At 41.3% G+C, this 22,664-nt stretch overlaps 1 protein-coding gene across 2 annotated transcripts in view; it reads right to left on the reverse strand.

The window, feature by feature from the left end:
* Positions 1–329: 329 nt before the first annotated feature.
* clip2 (CAP-GLY domain containing linker protein 2) overlaps positions 330–22,664 on the reverse strand; it is a 56,886-nt gene continuing 34,551 nt past the window's right edge. The window contains exons 8-18 of one of the 2 annotated variants that reach the window (XM_080866130.1): positions 21,810–21,870; positions 17,953–18,003; positions 14,334–14,717; positions 11,952–12,527; positions 11,818–11,875; positions 10,618–10,701; positions 8,735–8,891; positions 5,597–5,756; positions 2,957–3,145; positions 2,538–2,597; positions 330–2,443 (exon numbers count right to left, since the gene is read on the reverse strand). In XM_080866130.1, coding sequence (XP_080722256.1) covers positions 2,432–2,443; positions 2,538–2,597; positions 2,957–3,145; positions 5,597–5,756; positions 8,735–8,891; positions 10,618–10,701; positions 11,818–11,875; positions 11,952–12,527; positions 14,334–14,717; positions 17,953–18,003; positions 21,810–21,870 — 1,792 coding nt within the window. In that variant the 3' untranslated portion in view covers positions 330–2,431. The remainder of the gene's footprint in view (positions 2,444–2,537; positions 2,598–2,956; positions 3,146–5,596; positions 5,757–8,734; positions 8,892–10,617; positions 10,702–11,817; positions 11,876–11,951; positions 12,528–14,333; positions 14,718–17,952; positions 18,004–21,809; positions 21,871–22,664) is intronic. The other variant, XM_080866131.1, reaches the window with a different exon arrangement.

Below are 22,664 nucleotides of genomic sequence, written 5' to 3' on the forward strand. Positions count from 1 at the left end.
CTGGAGGCTAGAAATCTAGAGATTGTAAATTAGTGTGCAGCGTCTGGATGTCTCATCTCCACCGTGTGGCAACTTTTCCCTCATGAAGGATTTATTGCCATCTTTTCTCGCTGATATCACTGCGTTTTATTTAATGACAAATATTTAGCCATGCACATTATGGTTGTTGGCTGAATCTCCTAAACCGCCGAGCCCCTAAATCCGACACCACCGCTTTAAACCAGCTCTGCAGAAATATTCCGATCTGCTGCGCTTGGTCTCAAAAACAAACATGCTGAAAGTCGTATAAGCATGAAAGGGTGTGAAATAAAACACCAGCAGCCCTTGCCTGCATTGTTAATATTTAATGACTCAATCTCCAAAACCATCGCAGCAATACTCCAAAGGGTATGAACCCTCCAGCTGTAAAGGCCATGTACAATATCCAGTGGAAAATTCAGGTTTTATTTGAGCTGACCAGTACCTGCCCTGCATGTGTTCTCAGGGGACACTACTCAAGCCTTTCTGCACACCCCCACCCCACCTGTGTGGAGTGTCTCCTGTGAAGCAATAGCAACCTGTGACCAACTACAAACAGGATCCCCCCTTAGTTCAGTTTGACAAATGGATAAAAACAATATTTGGAAGACTTAAGAGTATAAATGTTAGAGGCAAATGAAATCCGGATGATTTCGATCCAGGGAAGGACGAACGTAACTTCCCACATTCCCACACTGCTGTTTGGGTTTTAGCTCCTGGGAAAGCCCTTCAGAAGACTTCAGAAAGGGTCAGTAAAGAAATCCAGGGCCATTACAATAGGCTCACACTGTATTTTGTACCATATATAGTAAATTAACACAAAGCCACCGATCAGAGAAAGATGTATTGATGCGCGGTCAGACAGTTTTAGACAATGAAAAAGTCTGAAATGGTTCACTGTATTTGTACTACAAATGTCCTGCAACGTCTCCCAGGTTCAGTCTGCACAATGAGTCCACTGATGTGTAAATGGCTGAAAGGCTTAACAAACACCTTAAGGGAGGATTGGTAGTAACATCATCACCATCAGTCCTGTAACAGATGACGCTCTTCATGTGTGTTGGCGAGGGAGGGCGGGGTCTTCCAAGACGGGAAGAGGTTGATTTTGTATTTTATCCTTGGATCAGAAATGACCGTTAAAAGAGCTCCAGTTAACATTTAAACGACCACACTGAACCTAACTTTGTGCTCATCGTGCTTCTACCAGTAGACGTACATTAAGGCGCTTTGGGACCAAATGGTTCTGAGGAGCTGCCTGAGAACTTCATAACTTCAAGGGTGTTTTTCCTGTTTGCTGCAAACAAATGTTGACCAGGCGGTGGCTGTAGAGGAACAGAAATGATCCCACTGTTCAGTAAAGCACGTCCTTCACTGTCCTTATATTCTGTTTACATTGGGCTTATTACACTTTTCCTTATGTATATACTGTTATCATGGTGACTGCTCATATTAAACATGGCCAAGCTTTCAAACGCTCAGGTCAACATCCAGCACTGTGCTGGATCAGTACATACTCGGTCTGCAGACAGGACAGCATTGCTTTGTACTATTCTTCCACCTTCTCTGTCATCTTCTCCTATATTGCAACAAACTGTTGCTTTTGTATTTGTTCAGTGCTCATGTTCCTTTTAAAAACACAAAGTTGAAAAGTGACTGTAAAAACTGGTTATTTTCACAAAGTTGGTAGCAGAGATGCTATTACTATAGTGTAATGTTGTAGTTACTATGGCGAGTGCCCTGAGATGACTTGTTTTGATCTGGTGCAGTGTAACTAAAATTGAGTTCAAATAATTCTGGATTAAGGGTAATGTTTGCTACCAATCCTCATCAGATATCAAGCAAGGTGAGACACGAGTCAAACTTCCTTTAAAATAAAAACAAAATCAGGCCATCAGCTCACGTACAGCAGACAGGATTATTACAAAGCCAAGGAGCAAAATAAAAGTAATAAATAAAACAAAGCGACTGAGACCCAGTTTTTCTTCTCGTTGTCCATCAGTCTTTTTGCTTTCTTCGTCAAAATTCAGCGCAGTCATTCAGACTTCAGCGAATGACAAAACTTCAAATTTTCTAACTAATGTAAAGCATCAAAAGTTGCCACACTGCCAGTTCTCAGCAGTTGTTGAGCTGATAATCTCTTCACGTCCATATCTCTTTTTTTATTTTTTCCTGTTTAAAGTACTTTTAAGTGGTCTTCATGATTGGCTAATAGGTGCTTTCTGTAACAACACATATATTCACTTGAGACAGAGATTCGCTGTTTTGGTATTAACTGTAAACTGAAATGTTTCAGGCGTCCACCGCAGCATCGGGAGACACGTCGGACCAAACTTTGACGTTTCAGGTGTACTTCAGCACGTCCCAGTTCACTCGGGGTCACGTCAGCGTCCCACTCTCATCGCTTCTGCTCATATCAGTGTTGTTCCTAGGGAAGGAAACGTAAAGCATGTCTTCCTTAAAATGTATTATTTTTATTATTAAATCAATGACTGAAAAAAGCAAAAGGAAAGAATACCAACATCTTGAGCGCTGTGTGACTCCTGGTGGTGAATTCCATTAGCCGAATTTGCACCGTGGACCTGGAAAACAGTCAGAAATGATCATTTTAGTCCTGTTCTTGGCCTGATTGGACATTAGAAGACCTGTTCAGGTGACCTGGGTTTTAACATCTTAAAACAGTCTTAATAGCTACCATTTGTAGGAGACTGATGGGATTTGGTACCAGAAACGTTCTGGTTCTGGCTGCATGCATGCAGTCTAGGTGGGGATTGAAAGCGTGATTGCATTTGCTGCCTGCAGAGGCCTTTCTGTGGAGTGTTTGCACGTACTCCCTATGTCTGCCTGGGTTTATTCCCCAAACACAAACTAGCTGTAGTATGGATATGTGATTGTGTGGTTGCATGTTTCTCCATCTTGTTTTTTTTTTTTAAAAATTTACCGGGCTTTTTTCTGGATTCTTCCGCATGGCCTGGACCAGCTGGTCGACTTGTTGGTTGTGCTCTAAGGCGTTCCTCAGGGCTTCCTCAGTGCTGAGCAGCCGTTGGCGCAGACGGGTCACCTCCGAGTCCAGAGCCGAGGGGTCTAGCATCGAGTACCGCCGGTGGTCAGGGGAGGATCGTTCCCGACCCTGAAAGAACCGCACAAGCTAACTGGTAAGTAAGTTAAATCATCCAAACTGTATTAGGTTTATGGGTTTTGTATATATTTCTTTTGTTTTTAACGCACTTCAAGTACTTTGTAGTGAAACAAGTGCAAAGAGCAGGCTTCTATTACCCATTTTACAGGATTTACATCATGTAGTTTACATGAAACTTTATACATGTGTTTAAATCGTTATAATCTGTTACTCTAATGTAGATAAAGTCATAATAAAATGAATCGATAATACTCAAACCAATCTATTCTTTAAATAGCTCTATTATTATCACTTTAACATTCAGAGCAATCTATTGACTTTGAAGGAGAGGTCAGAGGTCAAATGTGACATATTTTAGACAGTACTCTGTGGACACGACATAAGTCAGATCCAGATCAAGCTGAAGTATGGATTAGGTCCTAAATCAATCCATTAGTGGGTGAGCAAATTATTTTCCAGGAAATTATTATAAAAATTGAGTTGGGCAAATTCAGAAATGAGGTTAAAATTGACTTTTTGTGGAGAAGGTACACATGTAAGCATGAGTGTTACCTTATTTAAGATTCCCAAATGCTTTAATGTATTTGATAAACAAAAGTGTACATTATGCCAGTCTTATAAAAAATGTTAAAAATTAAAAAGTTATGTTATGTATTTATAATTATAACTTTCCTTTAGAAGGAAAAGCCTCTGTAGCAGGTGCCATAAATGCTTAATACATATTTGTAACTGAATTTAACTGCAGGAAAAAACCCAAAGTGCACAAAGTTTAAAAACTGTTTTGCTTTTACAAAATAAAATAACAGCATGTTTGCTAGTTAGAATCGCTCACCTGAAAAAACAGCTCTAATACTTTCTGTTGCCCTTGAGTAGGCTGATCAATTTGTGAAAACAGTCCATTGTTATAAGTTCAGTTTTGAACATGAAATCTCAAGCAGGCAAGTGACTGTATTTCAGTGCAAATTACCAAACTATTTCTTTACCTGACAGAAAGTCTGGTGTCTTTATTTTAAATGAAAGATTAAACCTTCAGTGTTAAATGATCTTTCCAGGGAAAGTTGAGCATGCTCAAAATCCAAATTTATAAAACAGACTGAAATCGAGGCAATTTCAGTATGAAAGCTGGTTACTTCCAGAAATAATGCTGTAAAGTCATTCATGCGAGATAATGAAATGGGAATAAAGTAAACATACTAACAAAGCAAACTTCTCCTCATCATCGTGAACCCAAAACCGTCTTTACAGCAGACCAACATGGACTGAAAAGCACCTGAGAATCTAGGGTATGTTCACACTAGGGCTGTGACCAAAATCTCATATCCCTTCCCAGATGCCTTAATGCCCACCTACACCCTGGGCCATCTGACCTCAGGAAATCACATGATAGGGTGGAGCCAGGTTTCCCAATGAGCTCACCTGAAACCCTGGCTGATTGTGACCTACACCCGTTTTCACACCTTGGCTCATGTGATTAGGTAGAGGATCATTAGGAGGTCTATTGTCCCTCGTGGGGGGGAAACTCCCACAGGGCTTAAATCTGGGACTGTCCACCATTTGACACTAGAACTGAAGAAGCTTCTCGGATGAGAGGTGAAACGTCTTCAAGCAACTTAAAGAAGTCCAGACGCTTTTCTTTCTAAGCTCCTTAGACTACAATGACCTGGATGACTGAGAACCTTCACCGACATCCCGATTTTTCTCGTCCATGTCAGAATTTTCATAACGAAACCATGTCCATGCTACAGAGGTAGCCCCTCGTTTAGGACTAAGGATTTGTTTTGACTGGTCTTTCTGTTTGGAACTACCTGGTTCTGCCTGATCTTTACTGGCCATGCTGGTATTCTCTGTGCCTGCATCCACGTGGTGACTGTAAACGCCATTTATAGTTACTACTTGTATTCATTTGAGGTAATTTGTTTGCTGCATATTCTGAAATTTGTGGTTTGAGAATAATGTAGTTTGTCGTCATTTCAGTTTATTTTGAAAAACCTCAACAGGATCTTCAGCTTTATTGTGAAAGGTTTATGTGGAAAATAATCAAGCGGAGCCACACAATGGTTTTACCATCATTGTTACTGTCATATCGAACAGCCCTAGCTCACACTGTATACACTGATAAAATTCTTTATCAGAAAACTAGAAACCAGCGAGTTTATTGTCAGTAAATTATCATCCAGGTTATCTTAAGTAAGGCTTTTCAACCAATGTTTATATTTCATATGCTAAAAGAAATGTGTGCTTCATAGTTGGGACCACTGAACCTGTGAAAACAAATGTATAATCACACAAATCACAGGCCAGGCTTATCAAGGTGCTGATTCTCCTGTATTTCTAAACTTAGTTTTTAACATTAATTTAAATAACAAAAAAGAAAAGCCTCAAAATGTGGGACCGACATGTGGTTTAGTGTTGTCCAATCATTCCACGGTGCTTTGTTCTCACCAGTAAAAGCAGTTTTTCTCGCAGCGTCTTGATGTCATCCTGAAGTTTCTGCTCCTTGACCTTCCACTCAGCCTTGTGGACCTCTCGGCTCAGGTCTTTGTCCATATCCCGGGAATGACGATGTGATTCCAGGAGTAACACCCTCAGCTCATTCAGACTCCTGTGATTTAAAAAAAACCACACACACACAGAGGGGAAAAGTTGCTTTGTGTCTGTGTTTCTGGTTTCCTGACCTGCAGAAATGCAGTAAGAACTGGACTCTTCAGAGGTGGTAAAAGCACCACAGTTTCCCTGTCAAGGATTATATGAATCACTCGCTTTGCTCAGACCCTGCTCAAAGATCATTATTATCCAAAAGCAATCACAATATGTGAATATGTCAGGCAGACAGGCCGGTGGGAATAGCGTAGGCGGCACTGCTCCTGCTACTTACTCCAAGTATACATCATCTTAAGTACACTGGCTGTTTGCCGACATACTTGCATCAGTAAACCACATTTACACCGGGGAACAGTTTTCTGTACCTTTGCACTGCATGCTAGCCAAAGGTTTTAGCAACTTTAACATGTTTCCTGCACTCGTGGAAATATTTCATCTCAACAAAACAGTGTTATTTTCATCTTTCTAAGAAGCGCTCCGGGTGTTTTCTCTGTAAGAACATCTTTTCCGTCTGGTCTAATCGATACATTAACAGATTATGTGCTGTGGTGTAACGTGAGTCTGTTGCTAAGAGGTGTGGCAGGTTTATGAGGTGAGAGATGCATCATTATATCAAAAGTCTGTTCAAAGCCTGTTTTAAAATGAGTGGAAGCAGGGCTGTGGAATTAATCTAATTTTATTTTCAATTACAATTTTGGCCTCCAGTGATCATTAAAACAATTACAAAACTATTACTGCGCCACATTTCGCTTCACCAAGGCGCTCCCGTTTTATCTTTCACTGCAACCCCCTTCTTCCCCAAATTCTACCAAGCTGTGACAGACTTAGTTCAGTGTATTTTTTAAATAAGTTAAATTCTAATCAACATACAAAGACATCTACTTATAAAGGAAAACTTTTCAAAGGGTTTATTAAAATTTTGATTTAATTAAGTCTATCAATGATCTGAATATTGACCAAAATAATTAGAATTTTTCCCATTAATTAAAAAGTCAATTTCATGAAAAGTTGCTTGAATTTTTCATGATTAAAGGAAAGTCCTCCATGATTACTGACAAAACACCTCAGTCACCACAACTTACAGTGTGTGTGTGTGTGTGTGTGTGTGTGTGTGTGTGTGTGTGTGTGTGTCTTTGACCCAGGTGGGCTGCTCTGAGTACTTCAGAAGCTGCTGATCTACTACTCTACTTTTCCTCGACTACCAACTGTAGGGTTTACAAAGAATCCGTGAAGTGAGCAGCAGTTCTCTGGGTGAAAATGCTTTGTTGATATCAGAGCTCAAAGGAAAATGGCCTGACCACCTGAAGGTGTTAGGTGGGCAACGGTAACTCAAATAACCACTTGTCACAATCAAGTCAAACAGAAGAGCATCTCTGAACACATCGTGCTTTAAACCTTGAAGCAGATGAGCTACAGCAGCAGAGGACCACACTGGGTCCCACTCCAGCCTACTTTTGCACAGGCTCACTAAAATTAGAAAAACGCTGCTTGGTCTGTTCTGAGTTTCGATTTCTGCTGTGACATTCAGATACATATCCATCCTGCATGCTACCATCAGGTTGCTGATGTTGGTATGACAGAGTGGACTCTTTGGGTCCCTACTGTTGCTGATCATGTCATTCCCTTCATGACTGTACCGATTACCCCTGTCATGCAGCGGGCACCATGCCCCAAACCTCAAATCATCTCAAACTGCTTTCTTAAACTTGACACTGATTTCACTGGGATGTGGTGGGATTGTATCATGAATGTGCAGCCAACAAATCTGCAGCAGCTTTGTGATGCTATCATGAACCGAAAGTCTCTGAGCAATGTTTCCAGCACCTTGTTGAATCTGTGCCATGAATAATTAAAGGACGTCTGAAGGCAAAAGATCCAACCTGGTGCTAGAAAGGTGTTCCTAAAGAAGTGGCAGGCGAGTGTATGTCACATGCTGAAATACCAGCTTTATCACTGAGGACCCTAATGTATACCCAACTCTAATTAATTAGTGCGGTAGTTCACTAACATCATAATCATGAATAATGTAGGGACTGCATAATGTCAGAATAATGGAAAACAACTTTTTCAACAGCGCTGCAGAAAAACACATTTTCTGAATGGCTTAATGAACAAAGGAGCGACCCTGCGCCTCTGCAACGATGCACTGGCTGCCTTTTACACTTGGGTGGTTAAATAATGACCATATTAAGCAGAGTGGGGCTTTTTTTTTTTTTTTTTTTTTGGACAGTGTGCACTAAAGGACTTGGATGTTTTGTAACTCTACCAGACTCTTCAGTATAGAGAGGTGGCCATCTGGCAGGTCTTTGTTGGAGATGAAACCTCAGCCAGCTGCTCTCAGTGACTTCAGGCACCGCTTTAAAGGAGGTGCGGAGCGGCCGTATGTGCTTCTGACAGAAGCACGAGCAGTCATCCATCACTTTAGAGCTGCGTCGGTGTTTCTGCTTTATCACTCGGTCGAATGATGGTGTGAAATGTAAAAAAGGTCTGCGATTCATTACAGACATTTTTTGTTACTCAGGTGAAAAATAAAAATCTTTGGTGTGTGTGTGTGTGTGTGTGTGTGTGTGTGTGTGCACACACTATAAGGCATAATGCATTTTAACATAGTTCCAATATGGATTATGAAGCAGGTTATAGCTATTGCTAGTTTCCAACCCGTGTCTCTTGTTGGGTTTCTACATTTGCAAACCACAAACAAAAACTACAACATTAAATTACATAAAATGCCACAGAAACTTCTTTGTCTTCTCCAGAAAATGGAGAAAATGCATCATAAATCAAAACCTCTTAGTATCAGAGTAACTGCAAGAACAACCGGATGAAAAGCAAAAAGGAAGGAGGAGCAGTGCTTCAAGGTCATGCAATAAGTGCTGGTGGTGTCTGCATGTATAATACACTGGTGTCATCCTTCGCTGCTGTTATTGAGAAAGTGCTGAGGCAGAATGTCAAATCAATACAGTCTCCGTGTCAAATTACCTCTCCTTCTTCAGCAGCTCCTGGCTGATGCTCACTAGCTGCCCAGAGGCATCATGGGATTTCTTGGTCATGGACTCTAGCTCTGCCTCCATGCGCGTCTTCTCCTTGGCCAGGGCTTCGGCTCTCTTCTCCCCGCTGCGAACTTTGCCCTCCAGCGCTAAAAACAAATCGATAGTTTGCAACACTAGTTATTAATAACTTTAACACAGCTGTGCTAATCAGAACTGTGATCATAAAGAACTTACTATTTTCAATTAATGCTATAAATGCATTTTAAATCAGATCAGGCGATCACATTTGGGAAGGATTCTGACAAATTTCTATATGCTCACTTTTAATTCTATGCCTGCAACGAGCTTCAAAAAAGAGGCACGTTTACCTCTCTATTTCATCAGCTCTTCTTTTAACACTGCTCTTTTATAACTCTGAAGCTTTTTTCCCACTTTTGTTCAGTGCAACTCGTTCAGCTCAACAGTATTTTTTTTTTATTTCAATATATAGTAGGTTTTCAGTAGTTGCCATTATGGTGATCAGGTGAATGAGGGACAAACAGCTTATTTCTGTGAGACGTTTAATGACACTGGGAGGGAGTCAGAAATCCTGATATCCAGGCTCGTGTCATAAAAAACTCTGTGAATCACCATAAACCAGCTTTCTCCATCAGGTAAGTAGTTTCCCAGTCTTTTTTGTGAAATTCTACTGAAATGCTGAACTCTTGCGTTTCTGTGTGGGGGTGGCTCACAACTTCTTGGGTGTAGCCTTGGCAGCAAATGAGCTGCCCTCCCTGCTTTGCTCACAGCTGTTTGATTAAAAACAAGATGAAAATGCGTTTCATAGCTGAATGTTGAAGTTGCAAAAGCTACAGTCGAAAAACATGCGTTAATCATCTCAATATAGCGGTGATGGACAAAGATGTTTCAGTTTAGAAAGTGACGAATGTTGTTCTTAAAATGTTTATATGCCCACGCAGTTCATTTCAAATAATGCTGCACTTGAGATGTCTGCCATTTCTATTCATCTCTGAAACACCCCACGTTTTTCTCCGATGATGCCAAGCGAATAAGATAACGACGCAGGCATTATTATTAGTTCAATTCAATCCAGTTTTATTCACAAAGAGCCAAATCAAGAGGCTCAAGGTGCTTTGTATTGTAAGGTAAAGACACCGCAATAATAGTGTTTTAGATATTTCAGATCTCTCACTGCTGATGTCATTTCCCCTTACCATCTTCAAAAATCAATTTCTATTTCATTCATAAACAAGTAAAGAAGGTCGTCTTAATATTTGATCTAAACTTTGTGCAGTTTTTGTTTGAAAATTCTTACAGATCAGGGTCATCGGTGATGACCCCAGAGTTTTAAAAAAAGAATAAAAAGAGACGAATACAACTATCCTTCGAGTTTTATATTTTTCTTTTCTCGTTTTAAATTATTTACATTCCTTCTTCAAAGTGTGTCAATTTGATTATCTGAAGTACATAAAGCGTGCGTTTGGGTGCTTTTGATGTGATGAAACTTATCAAAAGATTTCTGGGTGATGATCAAAGAGTGTAACGGTGAAGAACACGTTCCCCCGCGCGATGAACTCGGCGTGACTGTCGGAAAATAAAGCCTCCAGTCGCCGCACAAACATGCATATTTATTTATTTTTTTATTTATTGAGAGAGAGCGCTGACAAGTTCTCAGTTTAAAACCTAAACTTGAAGGAAATGCTGCAGGAAAATATCAAGCTTCGCCTCTCTTTATCCTGAAATGAAACACCTGTACGTGAAAGACACAATGCCTCCGCAGAAACTCAATATTTCAGGATATCTTGTCACGAAAGCGCTGAAAGAACAAAGACGTCGGCGAGCTCGGGAAAAGGGCGCTGCGCGCTTGTTTACCTCCGATTTGTGATTTGAGGGCTTCAACCTGGGAAGTGAGAGTAGAGACTTCTTTTTCCCTTTTCAGCAGCTTCTCCATTGTTTCTGCGGAAAAACAACATAACAGCCATGAGACGCCTCGCTCACACAACGCGCCGATGATCCAAATCAGTGCAGTGATTTGTGACTGGAGTGCCACAAAGTTTTCCACAGTTTTGTGTTACTTCCTTATCTGTCACTTGGCAGGATACAGTGAAATCCTATGAAGTTATTGGACAGACGCCCTTGTGTACCAGAAGAGCTGCGATTTTTCTCGAGCTTTTTAGCCATTAGACGCTTAAGTGAGATTTATGTAACAAGACAGAGGCTTGTGAGGTCTGTATTTATAGACTGTGACTCAGGAAATCTATTTTATTTCACAAAGACATACGCATAATGAGTACTGGTCAGTATTTAGTACCTCGGAATACATTATAACCTCATATATAGGATATTTTAACTTGACATATTTTTAACCAGTTTAGGGAACTGATTTGCTTCCTATTTTGTTATTATAAATACAAGGCCCTTTTGTAACCACTAGCCTTTTAGCTTAGCTTAGCACAAACAGTGGAAATAACTAGTCTGGCTCGCTTCAGCAGAGCAACAAAATCCACATCTCAGCTTTGCTTGTATGTGGAAATGACTGTCTGGTGTTTGTGTCTTCATGTGTTCCCAAAATAACGGGGAAAAAGTGAATCTGAATGACAAAAACTACCAGCGCCTGCTGAGTAGTTGATGCTTAACTCCCAGAAATGTGTCGGACTAGTCAAAAAACAAAGGTGTTTTTATGTTGACAAAAATTACAAGATTAAAAGGGAATTAGTGGTGAAAAGCAGATGGAAGTAGGCCGAAGTGGTCTCTATACAATATTATTTTTACAACACATTCTCAGGAGCAAGGAGGGCGGCATTATTCCTAAAATGTTGAGCTCTTTCTTTAAAGTTGTTACGTCCCTTTTTTCCTGCCAAGCTTTTTAAATTTCTTATCTCTCGAGTGCATACATGGGTAATATGACGAGAACAATGGGAAGTAAGACTTTGGGAATCACTGGGACGTAAGAACAAGGAGCAAAAAGCACAAACGTGATTAAACTAAGAAAGCAGATCAGCTGAAGTGTGTGTGATTGGTGTGCTTTTTTTCATGAATCTGTAGTCGGGATTAAGATAAACACAAACATACCTTCTATGTTCTGTTTTAGCTTCATCTTCTCATCTGAAATTTCATTATCTTCTATCACCTGAAAGAGGAGAAAGTGTCAGGTGCTGAGTTTGTATCTGAACACTGCAGGTGCCTCTTTCTCCTCAGCCACTCACATTAGCATCATTAGATGTGAAGCGCTCGGCCTGGATGGCCTGGAGCTGGTTGGCCGTCACCCTCAGCTTCTCCTCGAGTTTCTGGATCTCTTCTTGGCTCGCCTCCTGAGCTTTCTGCAGAGCCTGGTAGTCCGTCATCTGCTTCTCTGACAGCTCCAGCCTCTCCCTCAGCAGCTCCGCTCTTTTGTTCTGCTCCATCTGAAGCGTCTCCATATCTGCCAGCCTCTGCTCCGCCTTCTGTAGCTTATCCGTAGCTGCCTCCAGCGCGTGCTTTCCACTTTTGGCTTCCAATTCAGCCCTCCATGTCTGGTTGCCTTGAGCCAGCTGGTCTTTGGCCTCCTGCAGACGAGCGCAGAGGTCCTCTCGTTCCTTTGTCAGGATGGCAGCTTCAATTTTATGTTTGGCCTTGAGGTTCTCCACCTCTAGCTGGTGCTCCATCTTCAGGCTTTCCAGGGTTGCTCTCAGCTCCTGGGTGTCCTGCTCTTGACCTTCTGTAGCGGTATGACTACTGCTCAGTGTTGCCTTTAGTTCCTCCAAGGATCGCTGGTGGTCACTGACTAAAGTGTCAAATTTAGCCTGCAAGAGAAAGGGAGAAAGATCGCTTTTAGGTCATACTTGCTGCATTTGTGAAACGAATCAATTCAAATCATCTAGTAACCATTCAGGGGATAATGCAACCCAAAGATTTAACATGCATGCTTTTAAAAATTTGAATAGTTAACTCTAATCTCATTGTGTGTGATTGTGTCTGGTTGTGCAGACTGCTTGGTGCAGGATCTGCAGTGCTGCAGATGCTCACTGGTCTGTTGTGGTGAAGAGAGAGCTGAACGTGAAGGCAAACCTGTGGATTTATGAGTCACTAAATTGCCAAATGCATTCACTCCTCCATCCAAGTCATTGAATTCAGGTGTTCTAATCACTCCCATGGCCACAGGTGTATAAAATCAAACACATAAGCGTTCACAAACATTTGTGAAAGACTGGGTCGCTCTCAGGAGCTCAGTGAGCGTGCCACTGTGACAGGATGGCACCTGTGCAAGTCCAGTCGTGAAATTTCATCCCTACTAAATATTCCACAGTCAACTGTTAGTGGTATTATAATGAAGTGGAAGTGATTAGGAACGACAAAAACTCAGCCACAAAGTGGTAGGCTAAATAAAATCTCAGAGTGGGTCAATAGATTCTGAGGTGAAGAGCACGCAGAGGTCATCAATTTTCTGCAGTGTCAATCACTACAGACCTCCAAACCTTCAGATTAGCTCAACAACAGTGTGTAGGGAGCGTCATCAAATGGGTTTCCATGGCTGATGCAGCTGTGTAAAGCATGCTACCACTGGACTAGAGCAGCAGAGATGCGGTCTCTGGAGTGATGAATCACGCTTCTGCCTAGCAATCCGATGGATGAGTGTAGGTAGGTTTGGTGGTTGCCAGGAGAACAATGCTTGTCTGACTGCAGTGTAAAGTTTGGTGGAGGAGGGATTATGGTGTGTGGTTGGTTTTCAGCAGTTGGACTCGGCCCCTTAGGTCCAGTAAAAAGAACTCTCAATGCTTCAGGATACCAGGACATATTGGATGATTTCATGCTCCCAACTTTGTGGGAACAGTTTGGGGATGGCCCCTTCCTGTTCCAACGTGACCGTGCACTTTTGTGCAAACAAGGTCCTTAAAGACATGGATGAGCAAGTTTAGTGTGGAAGAACTTGACTGGCCTGCACAGGGTCCCGACCTCAACCTGAAAGAAAACCTTTGGGACGAACTAGAGCAAAGACTGTGAGCCAGGTCTTCTTATTCAACATCAGTGTCTGAGCTCACGAATTTGCTTCTGGAAGAATGGTCGGATCTTCCCATAAACACACTAAACCCTGTGGAAAACCTTCCCAGAAGCTTTTATAACTGTAAAGGGTGGGCTGGATTAAGAATGGGATGTCATATGTTCTTGAAGGCAGACGAGCGAATACTTTTGGCAATATAGTCCATGTTTCAGTTTGTGGTCATACTTTACCTACGACCACAAATGCAAGTGTATTTTCACACTGCTTTAAATGCCTGTTTGAATTTCAAGACTTGGTTTCAGGGTTGAAGTTAGAGTTAGGTTTAGGTTAGGCTGCCATGTTTGAATTGGGTGGAATGTACGGATGATGAGATGAGTGAAGAAGGGATGGACACAGAGAGACTTCTCAAATTACATTTTGATGTAACATTCTTATTCTTGTTATAGCCACCCTGATTTACCCTTTTTTCTTTTTGTAAATCCTTTGAAATTTTGTAAGCAAAACTGAATCCTGCTCTAAATGAAGGATTCCTACAAACACATAACTGCACTGACATGACCACACTACTCTGGCTGACTTGAAGACAGTTATAAAAAACAGAGCAGCGTACCTTCCAGGTGTCCATCATTTCCACGTTTTCCTTGGTAGCCTGTTGAGCTTTCTGTTTCATCTCATTGATCTCCACGTTCTGTTTCTCCACGACAGCCTTCAATGAGTCGATCTCCTGCTGGCTTGCTGCTAAGGCAGTCTCGTACTTCTCTCTGAGCTCGCTGCTCTCCTTGTAGTGCTCCCGGCCCGCTGACAGCAGCTGCTCGCGCAGCAGGAGGGTCTCTGGCTGGGCGTCGGACCCCTGGGCCGCATCAACACGGTCAACTTTCTGCCAGCTTGCATCAGCCCCTTTGAGCTGGACCTGGAGATTCGTGATCTCGGCTCTCCTGAGGCTGAGCTCCTCCTCCAACTGCATGATGCGGCTCTTCTCTTCAACTGTAGTTTGCTGATGAGAAAGAAAGCAAGAACCCAGCACTGCTTTTGAAAGTTTTTTTTTTTTTTTTTCTAAGGAGAAACATGTTCTTTCTATAAAGTAATTGTATTTACTACAACAGGTGGAAGACCCTGCAACAGACTGTCATTCCAAAGAAACAAAGGTGACGTGACGAAGAGCGGAAATCAGCCCATAAGAAAAGGAAAACAGAGAAATCTATGCAGGTCCTGGAGATGACCAAGTGCATTGCAGAGGATTTACAGTACAAAAATGTGACATAAAGTATGTGGACAGCAACAGATTGTTCAACAGTTTGGCTCCCAGTGAAGATGCTACAATGACTCTCAGAGTATTTTTTTCTCATTGGTATTTTTTGAAAAAGTTATAACACATAACTGCAAACAAAGTTTGGATGTGTGCATACAGGGTGTAATTTGTTGGGATTTACTGCTGCTAAAACGTGCAGCCAGCGAGGATGATGTCCTAACTAATTTGCCATTAAATGAAAAACCATATCTGATTTCAATCTGGCCTATTTCGCTTTCAGTCTCAACTCTTTGGATAGGGCTGGACCACGTCCAGTGTGGCTGCAAATTTTAAAATGCTCTGCTCTAACTACTCAGACCGGTGCACATGCTGTATGTGAAAACGTGTCAAATCAGCCGCCCATCAACTTGAATTTTATTTTGTGGAAGAGGCGAAGCAGATTTAGAGATTAGGACGGATGATGCACGAATTTTGCATTGGTGTGGGCTGCGTGCAAGAAGACAATGCATGAGGTGCGCCTCCCTTCAGGTCGTTTATGCTGAACGTTCTTCCTCAGACACGTCGGGAAGTTATAGTAAAACCCTGCAACAAAATCAAAAGAACAAACACGTCCCGGTCACGTTCCCAACCTGATGGGATGCTTTCAGGCTTGGATACTGCAGAGTGTTCAGCTGAAAACTGCTGCTGGTTGGACCAGGCTGATCTGTGTAAGAGGTTGAGGTCCATGGTTAAACTGTACATGTGTAAATCCAGGTGACGAGAACGTGACACTAAAAACTCCAGCTGTGCCTAAACCTTGAAGGGGTGATGGGCCAAATTTAAATCCGGTATGACCTTCGATTTTTATTTATTTCGTTATTTTTTTATTTTATTTTTCCAGCTTAGGCCCAGAAGTTTATCACCCCACCTCTTTACTTCCTAAGAATTCTGTACCAAGCTACCCGGCACCACCTGGTAGACTTATGCAACTAACTGGTGAACACAGGAGACCATTTAGTGTCTAATCCTAAAATAAAAACTACTTTCAGCTGCTCCCTTGTCACATGGAGTCACCACAGCAGGTAGCAGCTGTTGTTTAGTTTGGCAGAGTTTACGCGGGATGCCCCTCCTGACCAAACGGCGATTTTTGTGTCTGGTGTCTGGAATGGAACCAGTGACCTTTTACTTGTTTACTTTTTAAAACCTTAAGGTTTTAGTTGCATCACTTAATATTTAGGAAGATATCCTTGATTTTTAGAGGGTTAGGTTTGTTCTTTTTTTTTATATACTTCCACTTGCCTCACTGAAAAGTATCTATTGGTTCAACCACTTTTTTGTGGCAAACATTTTCAGGAGTTGGTGAAAACAAAAATTAAGTCCAAAACAGAGCAAATATCGGCAAGACTTATAAATAAGCCAACTGAGGGCTATTCCTTTCATTTAACTTCTTAAAGAACTCTGACGAAGCTTCATGTTCTTATTTGGGTGCAGATAGCTTCACAGAGCTGCCTGGAGCAGCACAGTCGCTCGGGGCTAAACTGGCATTTTGTCAGAAATAACACGAAGCCAACATACAGCAGAGGAAAAACACATTACACAAAGACAGAACGGAGGTTAACTCCCTATCCTGCTGAGGGCATTTGAGATTTTCACTCTTACAACATAAATATGAGTGATGCAACACCCACAAGTTCCTCAAGATTCCCATTAATATTACCGGTAAGATGTCTGGTAACTTTAATGATGATGAATATCAAAGCAGGAAACTGTGGAACATGTGGACATAAAATCTTGATGTATGAAAATACTGTTGGGAACTTTGTGTTAATATATTTATTTAGTGTAATTAATATAGGTGAAATATCTTTAATAAATTAGGCTGGGGCATTAGCGAGCGTTGCTTATTAATGAATCTGCCAATAGTCGCTCTGTTTTTAATCATTTTTCTGTCTCCGACCAACTCCGTCAGGAAAGACTGGGCTTTTTAAAAGTGCTGAACACAGTTTGCCATCAGTAGCTGACACACCCGTCTACTTATCAGAACTTACTTCTCTAATAATAGCTGCCTTGCTCTGCTTGAGGCCGAAAAACCAAAAATAATGACCAAGGAGACTCTGAAATGCCGAGCATAGAGGACAGACAGCTGGGTAATAATTCTGTGTGGGTTATGCAACCACTTGCAAGGTCATTGAATCTGTTGTTTATATTAAAATATTGACTAAGAGAGCTTTAAGTCTTCTACAGATGGCGGATGGATTTTGCCATCCCTTTTTTCCCCTTTCCCTGGCTGTTCACAACTGCAGTCACTCGTAATTTTAGAGGAACACCATCAAAACACTGGCACCGGTCAGGGTTTGCATTTCACTCGGGATCAAAGTCCAAATAAACCATCAGAATTATTACGCTGCCCTCATAATAACGCGGAAAGCCTGCACTTAAATGCTAAAGCCATTGTATCATTTCCATCCAAAATAATTAAAGTGAGGAGCCAAAAGGATCAACTTGTCGCTGTCCAAACATTTGTGGAGCTCAGTGTGCAAAAACCAAAGGTGGAAAATGAAAGGAGAGCGCAGCCATTCTCTGATCTTCTAGAAGCAGCCAAGCAAATATAATACAGCAAACCTCAACAGTGACATATGCACAGCTGCAAACATCCTCCACACATTTGTTTCCAATCAGAATGAAAAAGAAAAACAGCCAAAAAAAACTGAGATTAAGATGGAGGACCTGCTGCACAGTGCACAGATGTTAATTTCAACCCAGATCCCAGCTGACCAGACCAGAGTTACTAGCTGATTCACACCAGAGACGCTGCCTGAGTAGCATTCAGATGACGTCGCACGCACACACACACACGCACGCACACAGAGGAGTAAAAGAGTCTATGCAAGGTTAATGTCCTCAACAGCATCTGAAGTCGATTTGAAGTCAGGAACTGAGATAGCTCAAGAGAGGATCAAAGCCAAAACAAGATCAAATCTTTTTTTTCTTTTTTTTTCACCTTGGTTCTCTTACCCAACCTCAAGGATACCGCTTCATGAGTGCATCTTCCCTGTTGGCAGAAGCAGACCTTACTGCATATACGAATCCAAGCATTTCAAAGTGTTTTGTTATCTTTTGATGGCTGAAAATTGAAAGCTTGCGCGGTTTGATTTGTGATACCGTGGTCTATTATTAAAGAGCCTGTCTACGTGGAGCGCAGCGCTGCATGTCAAAGTGGTGTAAAGGACGTCCTTCGCGGCGCCGACTAAAATGGGCGACACCGCCTATGATTTGTCTTGAAAAATTTATCGAAGCGTCCGTAATGGATCCCGTAAATAATTTAGCGACTTCTCGTGTGTTACTAATTACATAACTGCTCAAAAATTGGTGTGGCGCCTGGGGAGATTCATCCTCCACAGCTTAAGTGGAAGGGGGCCGTTTCGAGTGATACGTCCCGACGTCTCAAAGTGCAGCAGGCGACAGATCTGAAAGCCAGCTTTGGATTTAAAGGGGGGGGAAAAAAACACCATTTAAATAAAAATTAATGGCAGCTAATTGCAACATTAGACAAAAGAAAAGCTGAAGCAGCTGCGAGCCTCGGTTTTCTGATTACAAGCGATGGAATGAAGCAGAGGAAGGCCCAGATGAAGCCAGTCTGGTTAATGATCATGTGTAATGTGAAGAGCTGTGACCAACACCCACTATCATTTTAAGTAAATAACAAACTTCATATTTCCACTACTTTCCCATCTATTTCTAAATATTAAAGCTGGTAATATTCCATAGATACATTGTTGATTATAAACAAATCCATGAAAAGACCAAAACCAGATCTACTAAGACCTTATTTATCCTGGGTTTGAGTTAGGTGGGAGCTGATATAACAGCCATGACTGACACAAACTGTGCTTTTTTTCAGTTTGATTCACATTAAAAGGCTTAAAAAATACGTATGTTGCATGCATGTACTATTCACATTAAGAGAATGCAAACTAGAGACTACAGAAAACGTCTGAAAAGTGAAGCCATTCTCCCCGCTTGCTCTGGTTGTTAAAAGAAGCCCAGATGTATAGATGTCTATGGGGAAAATGTCTCTACTTCTCACTTAAACTCATCACAAAAGTGTTTACTGAGGTCAGAGGTCAAGGTCTCAGGTGCTAGTTTGAAGCCATACTCAATAAAATATGAGAGCTTTGTACAACACAGACCTCATTACAGTTGCAAAAGGAAGGAATCCATTGTGATTTATTATTGCAATTTATCACCATATGATCGTGCAATGACCCCCTCGATCATTACGTGCAGTTTCACTGATCAGGCTAGCAAGCTGAGCCATCAATGAAGCAAAACTGTGTATGCACAGTATAAGTACAGGGAGAAAAGTCAAAGTTACCAGACTCTTTAAAGAGGTTTTTACTGGATTTGACCGCTTATTAAATAGATCCCACTGAAAATTAAAGTGCTTAAAGCCATTAAAGAAGGCTTCATGCCCACATGACAACAAGTGGGCTGCAATGGGAAAGGTTTGGACCATGTTACTGCAAAGAGGCCCTGCTTTGCATTGTTATTTATATTTTTATAAATAAATGTTTATGTTAACCCCTAAAGCTAGTTCTTTTCCAGATTCTAACAGTACTTAGTTTGATTTTACAAAGATAGTTAAGTATGTTAACTTTTTTTAAATGAGTCAAGCCATCAGTGGAACCAAAAGTTTGGGCCTGTTTGTCTCTCTTCTGCTTGTTGGTTTTGGTCTTTTTTTATGGGATTTGGACTAAAGATCAGCCTAATCCATTAAACTACAACACTTCACTCAGCTTGCTACACTCATTACAAGTCTCAACCACAGAGTTATGAGTCATTTCAAATTATTCTGGTGAGGTTATCCTCATATTTTATTCTGTGACTGTTGTGGAGTTCACACCTGTACCTGTTAGCAAGCGTCTGCATGCTGGGGGCAGTCACATGGGGCCGGTATGCTGACACGTACTGATTGTAAGTATGTTTTGCATATATCTAAACTACATTTGGACACAGCCACAGGTGGGATATGTGAGTTATCATCAACAGAGAAGCAAACAGGTGCAGAAGCGCACGGGACAGTGGCCACAGGCAAAGGTTTGCTTGTGTATTTTTGTTTTTTACCCTCCGCTTCTCTAATTCTTTGTGGAGCGTCTCTGCTCTCGACTTTTCGAGGAGCAGGCTCTGCTCAAGCTGACGAATATGGGCATGTTCCAATTTCGTCTGAGTCTACGGGAAGAGACAAAGAGAGATACAAAGAAGAAAGAAAAGGGAGGCTGAAAGGAAAAAGAGACCCATACAGATCAAAGAAGGTGATCAAAACGGCTGACAGCTGATGATGAAAGGGCAGCTCTGCAGACGGCAGCAGGGTGCACAAGCTGAGGAGGAGATCTGAGGTTACGTTTCACTTTCACAGAAAGTGCAATTTGCAGTTAAGGACAACTTTGTGGTCACAGGTACATGACCAGAGAAGACAAGAGTTGCACCTGCAGATGGCTCACAGACACGTCAGTCTGAGCTGCTTAATGCATGACGTGCATTAAGCAGCGCAGACTGTGCAAACCATGAAAAAGCATTAAAACACATGGTTTGATTGCATTCATATACACTGTTTTATGTCTAATACAGTAAATAAACATGATCGGCATTAAGAGTCACATCTTATTCAAGGCTGAAATTTCATCCTATTGTTGTCAGCAAATCTTTTGAAAGAATGAAAGGCAAATATATTAAAAAACAAGTACTTTATCCAAAGAGTGGGGAAAAAAATACAACTTATCCCTGTGGGTTCCTCATCCTTTAACCAATCGGTACAATGGTATTCAGTTTCCTTTCCCCTGTTACAGGAGATAACGTCTTAATTGCACTTTGAGCATGTCTAAGTCTATTAATGGTGACTGGCAAATAAACATGGCTTCCACTCACTGTGGAAACAATATGGTATTTTCTAAATGTGACAACAAAGACCCGCATAATTTTTGAAATGTGATCTGCATTTTTTTTTTAAGAGATAAAATTGTTTGGAATAAAACTTTCAGTCATGAAGTGAACAAATATGTTCACCTTTTTGAGCCTGTTATTGTTATTATTATTATCATCATCCAACTACATATTTTTATTCTTGAACTCTATTAAATCATTTTACACATAACTTTCCCTGATTTATCTTATTCTGCACCTTGTTTCAGCCTCTAAGTTTGTTTTCTGCCTGAATCAAGCTGTTTTAGCTTCTCCTTACTTTAAGCCAGCTGTCCTCTGATTGGCTGTGCCTCACAAACAAAAGGTTTGAACAGCAGGTGTGCTCAAAACAGCGGATATTAAGAATATCTGCTGTCTATGACACTATGCAGATACATGTGGAGGGAAAAAAGCTGTCTGAGCTTTGGATTCGTGTGGAGTTGTTACACACACTCTAATCAAGTATCAAAGAATTTGACTAAAAATAACTCCTGTTTTACACAAAGCTTGTGTCTCATGTTTTATATCAGTTTTAAAATATTGTCTTTCTGTGCTATCACCACTCATGAGACATCAGCTGAGGACATCCCGAACGCACACCCTGTTAAACTAGAAACCCAGTCCGACCTCTCTGTATTTATATAGCCGCCTATGTGGAATTCAGGAACTCTGCACATTATCACATCAAGGTTTCTTTTGTGCACCCAGATGCTTTTTTCTTCCCTTTCCTCTTCCTTTCTGTCCCGATGTCCAGGATGTGCGTTACGCTGACAGAGCTTTCAGGGTTGCAAAGCATGAAAACAGAATCTCCTGTGACTAACACGGACCTGTGATATTACGGTGATTCACATTGTGAGGCACATGGGCTTTTTTCATTCAGCTATTAATTCTGATAAATACCTCCAGGTCTCCTTTGGTGATGGATTCCTCTTCTACTCTGAACTGCAGGTCCTCCACTTTCCTGTAAAAGCGTTATGGGAAATAAAGAAGGGGCGATTAGCTGAGCAGTATTCAAGTCTCACACAGTGTCCAGGGAGCGACCGGCACTGCAGACAATCACAGCAGTTTGCAGAAGTCACAATTTTTGTCATATTGGTTGAGACGCACCAGACAGATTCGTCTCCCAGGAAAAGTTCAAACATTCTAAGCAATTTGTTTTTATTTTTAATTAAAAGGAAGCTAAGATTAGCCTGCATTTACCTGCTTTTTGTCCTCTGTACACGTCACATGCATGTATGCATAATATCTGACTTTAGGAGCAGAAACTGTTTCTGCTTGGTAACCTCGGGAAGCTAAGTCATTTCCTGAGCTTTGAGATATGGATCAAAACCCTAAACTTTGTGTCTCCGTGACAACGAGGAGTCCCACTTGGGGCTGATGAGGGCGACTAATTCACGAGTACGATAAAAACACATCAGGAAGCTTTGGGACAGTGTCGCCTCTATCCAAAGGAATCAAGAATAGATATTTTGATCACCAAAAAGTGAATTTGAAAACTAAAACTAAATGCGAAAGAAATATTTTACTAGGTGTGTGGAGCTTTCTCCATATTGGACACTAAACTCAGTGTTGGAATTTCATAATCCACTTCCACTTAAGGTTTTTTTAACATGCTGTTTGGAGGGAGAGTGTGCAGGGAGAGGGTTTTGTGGCCAGGATATCTACTCCTGCTTCTAGGCTTAATGCTAAGCTAAGCAACTCAATCATCTCACAATATTTATAAAAATGAAAGCAAATCCCAGATTATTAGCTAAA

The sequence above is a fragment of the Rhamphochromis sp. 'chilingali' genome (genome assembly GCF_963969265.1).
Source record: "Rhamphochromis sp. 'chilingali' genome assembly, chromosome: 19".
NCBI classification, from domain to species: Eukaryota; Metazoa; Chordata; class Actinopteri; order Cichliformes; family Cichlidae; genus Rhamphochromis; species Rhamphochromis sp. 'chilingali'.